At 34.0% G+C, this 12,476-nt stretch overlaps 2 protein-coding genes across 13 annotated transcripts in view; one reads left to right on the forward strand and one right to left on the reverse strand.

Moving 5' to 3' along the window:
• The window catches only part of IFT80 (intraflagellar transport 80), a 139,900-nt gene that overhangs the window by 95,896 nt on the left and 31,528 nt on the right, over positions 1-12,476 (forward strand). For all 3 annotated transcript variants that reach the window (XM_053903670.1, XM_053903671.1, XM_019440444.2), the window contains 3 exons: positions 810-928; positions 4,942-5,016; positions 8,397-8,560. In XM_053903670.1, the coding sequence (XP_053759645.1) occupies positions 810-928; positions 4,942-5,016; positions 8,397-8,560 (358 nt within the window). The remainder of the gene's footprint in view (positions 1-809; positions 929-4,941; positions 5,017-8,396; positions 8,561-12,476) is intronic.
• CUNH3orf80 (chromosome unknown C3orf80 homolog) overlaps positions 8,365-12,476 on the reverse strand; it is a 72,862-nt gene continuing 68,750 nt past the window's right edge. For 7 of the 10 annotated variants that reach the window (XR_008422528.1, XR_008422530.1, XR_002077594.2 and 4 more), the window contains 2 exons: positions 10,797-10,841; positions 8,407-8,473 (listed from right to left, as the gene is read on the reverse strand). Coding sequence is in view for 1 of the 10 variants with exons in the window: in XM_019440457.2 (XP_019296002.1) it covers positions 8,431-8,473; positions 10,797-10,841 (88 nt within the window). In the remaining 9 variants the exon portion in view is untranslated. Of the gene's footprint in view, positions 8,474-10,796; positions 10,842-12,476 lie in introns of all 10 variants that reach the window. The other 3 variants (XR_002077597.2, XR_002077596.2, XM_019440457.2) reach the window with 2 other exon arrangements.

Below are 12,476 nucleotides of genomic sequence, written 5' to 3' on the forward strand. Positions count from 1 at the left end.
CATTAATATCAAGGTTGTTAGCAGATACTGCCAAGTGTTAAAATCCTTGCAAACTTTGTTCTGTTACTGACTTTGTAACAGTTTGACTATTATAGGTGAAATCTTTGTTAGTTGGTGCTTAGCTTTCTTATACATTATCTCTGTGTTTTTACATGTGGAAATACTTGTGCCCCTCTGTGCAGCTTGACTGTGCAGTTGGTTTCTTTACTAATACCTCCTACTCCATTTTGACTTTTTAAAATTATTGTATCTCTTTTTTTTAGAACTTAAATTTTAAAGTAAAACCTAGCCCTAAGAAGGTATTTTTCTGTTTGGGGCAGAAATCATACAATCCGTTTCCAACTCCTATGTGTATATATAGCTATATCTCAATGTTATAGCATTTTTCACCTTATTTCTCCATTGCTAGACCATTCAAATTGGCTTTCAGGTTAGAAATATACTTATTTCTACTTATTTCTAGGACATTTTATGTGTATTTCTTTTGTTGGTTGATTTTTTAACATTTATTTATTTATTTTGAGAGAGTGTGTGCATGCATGCATGCATGCCCAAGGAAGGGAGGAGTAGAGAGAGGGGGAGAGGGAGAATCCCAAAAAGGCTCCACACTGTCAGCACAGAACCAAATCCAGGGCTCCATCTCATGACCTAAACCGCAAGATCATTACCTGAGCCGAAATCAAGTCAGATGCTTAAACTACTCAGGTGCCCCTGAATTTTTTTATGCTTCAAAATCTTACTAATTTACCTGGTTAAAATTTTGATGTATTTTAATGTTGTTTGTTGGTATTTCATTTTTCCTTGTTTAGGTTCGTAACGTTCTTAATGATGCAGTGGATTTACTGGAATTCCGTGATAGAGTGATTAAAGCATCTTTGAACTATGCACACTTAGTTGTTTCAACATCTCTTCAATGTTATGTGTTCTCGTAAGCATCTTGCATTTCTTAAAAATCCAGAGTTTTGTCTGTGATGAGGTATTTATTTTCGAGCTTTCACATCAGCATGGGTTGGTTTAAACTTAATTTGCTTAAAACCTCACTTATTCCAAACTTAACTCCCAACCAAGAAATGGTTTAAAAATGAGCTATGAGCACTAAAAATAGATCTAATAAAGTTTGTGCATCAGTTAATAATCATTTTTATGATAGAAAATACCTTCTCTGAGATAGTGTTTACTCTTACTTTACTCACAGTTCTAAGGAATTTAGTACAACAACTATAACTTCATAGCCCAGAGGAGCAGCTGATAAATGGTGGGAAAAAGACCCACCTAACCACTGGAAGAGAAGGGACAGTTAGTGGCCTGACAATAGGCTGAAAGATGTTCAATAGGGATACAAGGAAGTATTCAAGCTTAATATCATAGCCCAAAGTAATCATGGATATTCATAATGATAATCCAGAGTTGTCCAGAAATGATGGAAGAAAATATATTCAATCTACCTGTATTTGAAAATGGAGAATAATTCAGTACATCCAAGAAACTTATGCCTAAAACAAATATACATGGTATTTTTCAAAGTGTAACTCAATATGTGCTGAAAAGTGTTGAACTGGCTTTCTGGAAATGAACAAACAAACCCAATTTGCAGTGTTTACCTACTTCTATAATGTAAATACTTCTACCGTGGCCAGTTTAAGCTACCATTATGATGTCACTGAAGGCCGAAATGAAAAGAGATGCATAGTAGCAAACCGTTATATAGAATTGCCACCATATGGACACAACAGATGTATATAATCTCAAGTGCATAGATAATAGTAAAATGTAATAAAATAATCTGGAAGGAATAAGTTTGGATTATTATTATCTTTGTTTTTGAATATAATATGTTAAGTATAAGTTTATATAATTTAATTTTAAATAATAGTTTTTTTTTTTAAGTTTATTTATTTTGAGAGAGACAGAGAGCACCAGTGGGAGAGGGGCAGAGAGAGAGGGAGAAAATCCCAAGCAGGCTCCACACTGTCAGCACAAAACCTGGTGTGGGGCTCGATCCCATGAAGTGTGAGATCATGACTTAAGCCGAAATCAAGAGTCAGAGGCTTAACTGATTGAGCCACCCAGGTGCCCCAATAATAGCTTTTAATATGTGGTTTATAAACTTCCTGAAAATACACCACTTGGTACAAGCTGGCTCTAGCATGCCACCAGCTGACTCCTCAACTATCCAGAAAACTAATGTAACCACTCTGATAATTTCAAGAATTGTGAATAGTTAGGGACTGTTTTTTTTTACATTTTGTGCTTCTATTTGTAACGTTATGTGGTTATAATCATTGAATATAAAATTGAAGATAGGGACTACATGTGTCTTAGTCACATCTATACACCTAGTGTTCAACATGTAGTAGGTACTTAGTAAATAAATGTTTTTGGATAAATTAATGAATCAAAAAACATGAAGGGTAGTAGTGTCTTGAATTCCTAAGCCCAGTAATGTGCAAGACAAAGGTATACAGTTTTATTAACAATAAAAATTGGTATAATTAATTATTAAAAATTCTCACCCACTATACATAAGTCTACTACTAATCAGAATGTACAACTTAGGACAGCAGCCAAGCCTGGAAGAATTAAATGGGAGAAGCAGAGAAGAGAGGGGATAACGAAATAAGCAGCTCAATATAAGGGAAATATTTTTCTTACATGAAAGTGAACAACAGTGTGACTTTGGGAAAAGTCAAGAAAGATACCTAGTTAAACAGTTGATATATAGGGAAGGGATTATCGGATGTGAAGAAATTTCACAATCACTTAGCGCACATAGTAATGTGAATAATTAATTTTCATGGGGTTGAGTCAAATAGAGAAGATCTCTTCAGTTTAGGGTTCGTTTGAAGACAGTAGGTCTCTTAACCACCCCATGTGAGGGGTTTATTCTGCTAGTTTATTGGCAATGACAGAATGTTTGAATCTGGAGGATTAGTATCATGTGTTACTTGCATCAGAGGTGGCTTTTTAAAATATTTACTGAAAGTTTAGCAGCTGTTATTTAATTTTTTTTGTCTCTTTACTTTTTTTTGTCACCCTAATCTTCATATACCAGTTAATATGTGACAGAATATAAGATTGCTTTTATTCTTTTGTAAGTTAGTCTTGCCTCCCCTCTCTTGTCAAGACATTTATTAAGGCACAAAATATTTCTGAAAGTGAAATACCAGGGAGCAGTAGTGGGAATGAGATAGTGCTGAGACTGATCGTCACCAAAATATATTTCATTAAATTGTAAAACCTACTAGTATTTTAGATAACAAAAACTATCTTTTATTGAGCTCTATTATACTATCTTTTTTGGTCATGGTCTAATTTACCCTGTGTGTTGAGTATGACCGTTCCCATTTTCCAAGATGAAGAAACTGAAAGACACAGAGAGTATTTAAGTAACTCACTCTAGATCAGATTACTTCTTTCCTAAAGGAAGAGCTAGGGTTTGAGTCCAAGTTCTTAATAACTGTTTCCCTTTTTTAGTAATAAAAATATAATTTTTAAAACAAACATGTAAGCAGTATAGTGGTTTATATGAAAAGAAGTTCCAGAAAAAGGAACATGATATATAAGTATTCTTTGTTAAATTTTCATTTGAAGTTTCATATCATTGTATAGAAAATACTCTATTTGACAGTGTGGCTTAAGGAGCTTATATTTCTGTGGCAGGTATATATATATATATATATATATATATATATATATATATATATATACACCTATCTCCACTGTCATAACTCTCAGATATTTTGCAAGGGGACTTTAAAAAAATCCACAATCACTATTCTTATCAAAGAATGAAGGTTAGTTTTAATGACTATGTACATGAAGCATGCTATGATATTTTTTCTAATGTACAAAAGCACATATTTTTGTCATACCTGTGACCCCAGGCCTAGTTATTATTAATAGTTTATTCATTGTTTTGTTTTGCGCATGCCTTTACTTATTGAAATAGGTATTAGACTCTTTGCATTAGCCAATATTAATTTCCCACCAGTGCGCCCACTTACTGCAGCCTTTCCCTTCCCCCATTTTCTGGATCTGAATATGAGACTTAATCTGATTTAAAGAATTGGTTCCATGAAAGTAATTGAGAGGAAGTCAGAATATATAGGAATGATAAAATATTTTAAATTGTGCAACTTTGATTATTTGGGGTGAGTCTTTCAGTTTTAAATGTTCTATCCCCATTTCCTATCTTTGAATCCCTATTATAAAAACTAAAGGAATTGTTTGTTTATTTACTTATCAATTTATTCAATAAGTATGATCATTGCCTACATTTATATAGTATTTTACGGTTTACAGAATGCTTCACAGATATCTTCATTTAGCCCAACAATGACACTGGGAGACCTACAGGAAAAATATTCATGTTCATAATGTTAATTGTTATTATAATGTCTCTTTATTCACTATCTAGTATATAACAGGCAGTTAGCTAGACACTTTGAGTCGTCATTATCTCAATTTACAAATAAGGAAATTGATGCTTGGGAGGTTGACCTTATTAAGATCATATGGACAATAGGTGGTGAAACCGGATTGCTAATCCTGATCTGTCTAGCCAAAAATTCATCCTTTCCTCACCGTGCCATGCTGCTACTGTATCAGATAAGAAACATAAAATGACTTGCCCAAACCACATAGCTAATAAATGACAGAACTTGCACTTACGATTCCTCAATTCACATATTGTGATGCCTAGAGTAAACATTTATTGAATGTTTACTACTGAGTACTTACTGCTTACACAGAATTTGGTTTCTAGTCAGGGATACAGACATGTAAGTGAATGATTTCAGAACAATGTGCCAAGTGCTGTAATAGAAATATATACAGTTACTGTGAAACTGAAGACACTATTTAAAATGAATACATATCTATTTATTAAAAAGCATTTGGTATTTTAAATGTTAATAAGTGTCCTTTTTATTTGTCTTTTAGTACGAAGAACTGGAATACACCTCTTATATTTGATCTAAAAGAAGGAACTGTTAGTTTAATTCTGCAGGCAGAAAGGTAATTTGTTTATCTTGTTTGACTATTGAATTTGGGGTTGAAATATTTCAGATTGCAGTAAAACACTGTATAACGCATGTCATTTACAGAATGGTATATTAGTCATTTGGAGTCAATCTGTTTATTTTATTTTATTTTATTTTATTTTATTTTATTATTTTTTAACGTTTATTTATTTTTGAGACAGAGAGACAGAGCATGAACAGGGGAGGGGCAGAGAGAGAGGGAGACACAGAATCTGAAATAGGCTGCAGGTTCTGAGCGGTCAGCACAGAGCCCAACGTGGGGCTCGAACTCACGGACCGTGAGATCATGACCTGAGCCGAAGTCGGACGCTTAACCAACCAAGCCACCCAGGTGCCCCTGTTTCTATTTATTTTAAAGAAGAGAAAGTAAGAGAATAAGCTGTTAGGTCAGTGGTTCTGAAACTTTTTGCTCTCAGAATTTCTCTACATTCTTAAAAAATTCTTGAGGGTTATATATAGGTTTCATATATATATATATATATATATAAATATAAATATAAATTTATATATATATATATATATATAAATATAAATTTATATATATATATATTAGCATTTACTACACTAAAATTTTTAATTGAGAAATTTAAAAGGTGTTCATTTTTTTGAACACCTTTTGTTTTTTTAAAAAACAAGGTTTAAAAAAAAAAGGTTTTAAAAAAACCTTTTGTTTTTTTAAGTTTATTTATTTATTTTGAGAGAGAGAGAACAGAGTGAGGGCAGAGAGAGAGAGAAGAGAGAATCCCAAGCAGGCTCCGCACTGCCAGTGCAGACCCAACACGGGACTCAAACTCACAAACAGTGATACCATGACCTGAGCCAAAATCAAGTCAGATGCTTAGCTGACTGAGCTATCCAGGTGCCCCTTTGTTCTTGTTTTTGGTTTTAAATATTGGTTGAAACACATTGATTTTATGAGCCACTACTAGGCTGTGACCTGAAGTTTCAAAAATAATATTCTTTACCCACACTTTCAGTGTATACAGGACTATAGAACACCGGGCCAACAAACTAGAGTAAGGTTGAAATAGCTATGGCTCAAGAACCCACACTTTTTCGTGAAAACTGTCATCAATCAAGTACAGTGATATCCTACTGAACCATCAGTTTTAGAAAGCTACAATCCAATGAAACCTGGAATAAAGTTTGAAAATAGAATCAACAATTACCTAATATAGCTACCTGTGAAATCTTTGCACTAAAACCGTGTACTTTATTCCTTATTCCTTTACTCACCACCTAGGCAGTCTCTTAATAGTGTTGTTATCAGGTTTTCTAGCCCACGGCCTTTTATAAATAGCAAACCAGAAGGGGAATGCTCGTAGGCTGTTAGAGGCTGGCACAAGGACAAGAAGAAAAGTGACTGCCTGGCAAACAGCATAGAGAAAACTAAAAGCACAGAACTGTATAGCTGAATAGCTTCATTATTCTGATGCATGAACAGATTCTCCTGTATACCAAATCTGTCAGTTAAATAGTTACTGAAGAGTATGGTCATCATATTGATGACCTTGAGTGATCAAGAAAATTGTGTCAAATTTTGTACCATCTGTTTAATGAAATTGAAATATATTTCTTTATTTAGTTATATCATAAACTTTTAATATGAAAAAGACATCTTTGCCACTTAAAAAGGTAAGATTTCAGCTATCTAAAACACCATATTTCTGAAATTATTTTTATTCAAATAGTTCCAAATTTATTCATTTACACATTACTTATAAGTGTATTTATTGAATATGCTCTCAGTAAAGGCATTTGTTAATGGCATAACTAATTAGGCAGTTAAAGAATAATTTCCTTACCACCTATTGGCTTGTCTTATTTCTGTACTGAGAAAACTTTGCTCCTTGAAAACTGTTTACTCACAAGGAGGTTAAAAACTTATAGTGTTTTATTCAGGATAGAAAAAGGTTTTAGTATTGAAACAAAGAAAGAATTTATACTAATATGATGTATCATTTGTCAACATTAGCAAATATTGTTTTCATACACTAATGGGTAAGGGCCAAAGCCTTCAATCAAATAAACTACATACCAGTTCTCAAGTATTAATTTAATGAAAATGTATATATTTGTTCCATGGCAAGAAAGAACAATGAGCAATTCCTGGATCAAGAAATAGTTCTGAATCAAGGATATTAAATTTTTGAACTTAAGATCTTAAGAAGTAATATTGTGTTCAGCATTGAGGAAACAGGCATTCCAATATAGCAATGGTATGATTGTAAATTATTACAGCCTTTCAAAGGGCAGTTTAACAATAAAGATTAAAATTTTCTAAGTAGGAGTGCCTGGGTGGCTCAGTCAGTTGAGCGTCTGACTTGATTTTGGTCATGAGCTCAGGTCATGATCTCATGGTTTGTGGGTTCAAGCCTCGTGTAGGGCTCTGGACTGACATATGGAGCTTGCTTGGGATTCTCTCTCTCTGTCTTTCTCTCTCTTTGCCCCTTCCCCATTCACGTGTGCGCGCTCTCTCTCTCAAAATAAAACATTTTATAAAAAAATAAATAAAATTGTTTAAGTATATGCCCTTTCATCCAATTATTACATTTCTAGAAGTTATACTAAGGAAATAAGGTAGACATACAGAGATGTGTATACACTAGGCATTCTTTAAAACAGTGAATAATTTAGGGGCACCTGGGTGACTCAGTCGGTTAGGCGTTGAACTTCGGCTCAGGTCATGATCTCATGGTTCGTGAGTTCAAGCCCTGGGTAGGACTCTGTGCCGACAGCACAGAGCCTGGGGCCTGCTTCGAGTTCTGTGTCTCCCTCTCTCTCAGCCCCTCCCCTGCTCACACTCTGTCTCTTGTGAAAATGAACATCACAAAATAAAAACAAAAAAAATACAGTGAATAATTTGAAATAAAATAAATGTGTATCAGGACTGAGTTAATAGGGGTGCCTTGGTGGCTCAGTCGGTTAAACGCCCAACTCTTGATTTCTGCTCAGGTCATGATCTCATGGTTTGTGAGATCAAGCCCTACATCAGGCAGACAGCATGGAGCCTGCCTAAGATTCTCTTTCTCCCTCTCTCAGCCCCTCCCTTGCCCTCTCTCTCTTTCTTAAAATACATGAATAAACATTTAAAAAATTTTAAAAAGCAATGACTTAATAAAATGAAATTATAATATACCCATACTTTGCCATAAGTTATCTCTTTAGAGATAGAATTGCAAGAGATCTTTTGCTTTCTCTTTGTTGTTTGAATTGTTTTTTGCAATGTTCATAAATTTTCAAAGGAAAAAAATTTGATTTAGATTTTTCCAAAGAATACACTATTCTCTCATATAAAAATGAAAATAGAGTAAGCTTCTATTTGAGAATGTATTTTTATTCTTTTTTTTTTAGACATTTTCTTCTTGTAGATGGTGGTGGTATCTATTTATATTCTTATGAAGGCCGGTTCATTTCTTCTCCAAAATTTCCTGGAATGAGAACAGATATTCTGAATGCACAGACTGTATCTCTGAGTAATGATACCATAGCAATAAAAGACAAAGCTGATGAAAAAAGTAAGTGTATTTCTATAATTTTCCATGTCACATTTCCATGAAATTTGTTAACACTGTAAAATTTCCTTTCTTTTATTTTCTCATCTATCAATATATTCACTTTATATGAAAGAATTATGAACTTCCTATTTGTCCTAAGCATAAATTAATTAAAGAACTAAAGTTGACATATTATACCCAATTGATAGAACAGATAAGTACTGTCACAACATCAAAGCTTATTGGTAAGTAATAAATCTTTATATATTTAGTAGTTGTTGGTAGAGAGTTTGAGTTCATGATTGTGAGTCCTAAAAATGTCTTGTTACTTTTTAAGTTTTGTGATCTTTTAAAATGTTCCTTTTCCTTCATTTGGTAACAGTAAATACAGTAAATATTGTGTTTCATTGTGCTATGTATTTTGCTTATATGTATGTATATTTTTATAAATATTTTTATATTTATATATATTTTGAATTAATTAAATAGAATAAAGTTATGAATTTAAAATTTTCATATAAAAATATAGATTCCATTAATATTTATAAAAAAATATAAATATGTCAGATGTTTTGGAATTCCATAGTACAGTGACACGATTTTTTTAGGGCATTGCTCTATCTCAATGACATTTATCCAACAGATACTGAGTACTTGCTATGTCCAGGTATTTTTCTAGAAGTTGAAGATACAACAGTGAATAAGACACACAAATAAACATACAAATTATAATAAGTAGTCAGCTAATGATATGTGCTGTGAAGAAAATGCAAGGTAACGGAATAGAGCATGCTGGAGGTGAGGTAGGGGAATGACTATAGGACAAGCAAGTGCAAAGGTTCTGAGGTGGGGATGATTGGCATGTAAAAGGAACTGCTAGAAGTCCATGAGACTAGGTCAACATGAGCTAGGCAGAGAGTGGGAGGAGAGGACAGAAAGATAGATAAGCAGGAACTAGATCATATAAAGACTTGGCCATGGTAGGGATGTTGGATGAGAGAAAGAGAAGAGGCACGCATTTTTGTCCTGGATGAATGAGATGGAAGATGGGGAAGGAGGAAGTTTAGAGGAGGTCCACAAACCGAATTATATTTTGGTCATGGTAAGTTTGAATGCTTCTCAGACATTCAAGCAGGAATGGAGGGTAAACAGTAGGATAGACAAGCCTAGGACTCAGGAGAGAGTTGGGGACTAGAGATACAAATTTGGGAGTCACTGGTATACAGATGCTGCCATGGCACTGAAAGAAATCATCCAAGAAATAAGTATAGGCAGAGAAAGGACCAAAGACTGAGCACATCAATATTTAGAGATAGATGAGAGGAAGCAGAGCCAGTGAGGTAAGAGTAAGAGTGAGTTATTCCCAAAGCCTAGTGGAAAAAACATTAAATAATTGTTTTTCTCTCTTGGTACATATTGCCAAATGTTGTTTATCACTGTGACATGTTACAAAAAAAATCTGACGTGATGGTTAATTTTGTTAGTTTATGCTGTGGAAACCTTAATCCAGGAGCTAAGAAACTCCGGCTTTTTAATTTTCAGTACTTTCAGATCCCATCCCGTCTCATACTGGTAGAAATATAATTCTCCTAAACAGAGTTTGTCTTCATGCCTTAGACCTTCTCTGAGAGAGGACATTTGGTGATTGTTTTATTTTTGAAGGACTTCCTTTCTGGCTAAAAAAGAGAATCAAGTAAGATAGTATCTAGATAGCAGACACATTTACGATGACTGAGTAATTGTTAATAACTTGGAGGTCAGATTTTTTTCTTCAGTAAACTTAAATTTGAAAATCCCAGTGATCATTGAGTTGTCTGTACTTTTCTTGTTCAACACTGCATATTTTAGATAGAAGCTGTAATAAGGAACTTATATTTACAACTGAATATACCTTATTCTGAATTTTATTTATTTATTTATTTTATTTAGAGGAGAGAAAGCACGAGCAGCATGAGCAGGGGAGGGGCAGAGAGAGAGGGGAGAGAGAGAATCCCAAGCAGGCTCCATGATGTCAGTGCAGAGCTCACACTCACCAACTGTGAGATCATGACCTGAGCTGAAATCAAGAGTCCGAGACTTCACCAACTGAGCCACCCAGACATCCCTATTCTGAATTTGTCTATATTTAATTCATATCTGAAACATATTTCATTACTCTTTAATACTTTGATAATTCATAGCACTTTAGAGCTAGAAAGAATTATCAACATTTTCAGAAATATGGATTATTTGCCAATAAATTATCTGTTTTACTTACATAAATTTTGATTGTTGAAGAAGATAATCATGCAATTCTGTTTGGCTGTAAACAGAAAATCAAAAAGACCAAAATAAAATTATTATTGTAAACTGATGTAAAATGAGTAGGAAAATATTTTCCTTATGTTTCTTTTAAAAGAAGCTAGTATTCATTGATGGTTAAATAGAAGCATGTGCTAATCATAGAAAGCACAAGTGAAGTACCTAGAATCTTTAACCTATGAAATTTTCCTTCAAGGGGGGCCATTCACATACAAAAACAGTGCTTCCTTCCTAATTTGGGAGCTCCTTTATAAGCAGGATTCTTGGACCAAGTACAGTATTCTACCACTTTGGGTGATTGATTAAGTAGTGGAGATACTACTGCTTTTGACTTCCTTCTCCTCAAACACTTGCACAGATAGGCTATGATATTAGTCTGGATGACTCTTTGAAACAAATGTCTGGATAAGGGGAGAGTAGAAGTTAGAGAGCAGTTACTTATGTTTAGAAGCAACTCTTTCAGCCCCCAACTCCTTAGTTGTTCTATCTACCAGTTTCTGCTACATACTAACACTAAAATACAGGTCCAGCCTCCCTTAGATCAGGGCCACCTACAGTTGTGGAAAGAAGTATGCAAGTCCATCCATATACCTCTGTCTCTTTGTAATATGTGCAGTCATCAAAGGATAGAATGCTTTTATTTTTAAGAAGTTACTAGTTTGTATAGCTATGAAAAGAAAATGGGTTTAGCAAAGCCCAAAGCATTTTTTTATTGGAAGCCAAAATGTAAAAATTTTTGTTGCCATGCTTAATTAAAAATTCTGTTATTGTATTTTTCTTTTTAACTTTTCTGAGCAAAGTTGGCAATTTTAAAACATAACTTATTGTTACAAAATTATTTCCTCTGTGAATATAGCCAGTGACCTCAAACTCAACATTCCTAAGATTTACTAACAGCTAATAATATACTATAAGTGTGACCTCTGGAATTTACCTATCATGTCATACATATTTTGGCATTTTTATGATCTGTATAACTTGTTCAATTCTTTGGCTGACTACTCATGCCACTGTCGTTTCATGCCATTTCTGTCTGTTCATTTTTGTAAACTTTTTGCATGTTTGATCATATGAAATTGCTCCATTGGGGATGAATCTTGGATTGGAGTAATTTGGAGATCACTTAAAGAGAATCACCAAAACACTCCCAACAATCTTCCCCTCACCCCCTGAAAATCTTTTTAAAAGAGAAAAGAACACTTTTCTTTGTACCACTGTCATGTTTGAGATTAGAAGAAGCCTTTGGTGAAACAAAGGAGGGGGCAGAGGCAGAATTTGCTCTTGGCTGCTTCAATACAACATCTGTAATTTTTACAACTTGACCTACTTCAAGTTGTAAAGCTGAGGTTGGAAATAGAGAACTTTGAATTATCATTATTTATATAATGATTGATGTCATGAAAGTAGATGAAATCAGGGAAAATATGTGCTGTGAAAAGGTGACTTAAAACAAAAGCTTAGAAGAAAGGGTCACCAGATAAGGAGGAGTTAGCAAAAGAGAATGAGGGGTGGTCCAAAATAGGAGAGGGTCAGGAGAAAACAGTGTTATATGTAGCCTGCATAAGAGTTTCAAGAAAGAGGATGGTCAGGAGCACCCAATGCTGCTGGGAGGTAAAGACTAAAAGTAGACTCTTGA

Source organism: Panthera pardus, unplaced genomic scaffold, assembly GCF_024362965.1.
Source record: "Panthera pardus isolate Hobbes unplaced genomic scaffold, ASM2436296v1 HiC_scaffold_16, whole genome shotgun sequence".
Lineage (NCBI taxonomy): Eukaryota > Metazoa > Chordata > Mammalia > Carnivora > Felidae > Panthera > Panthera pardus.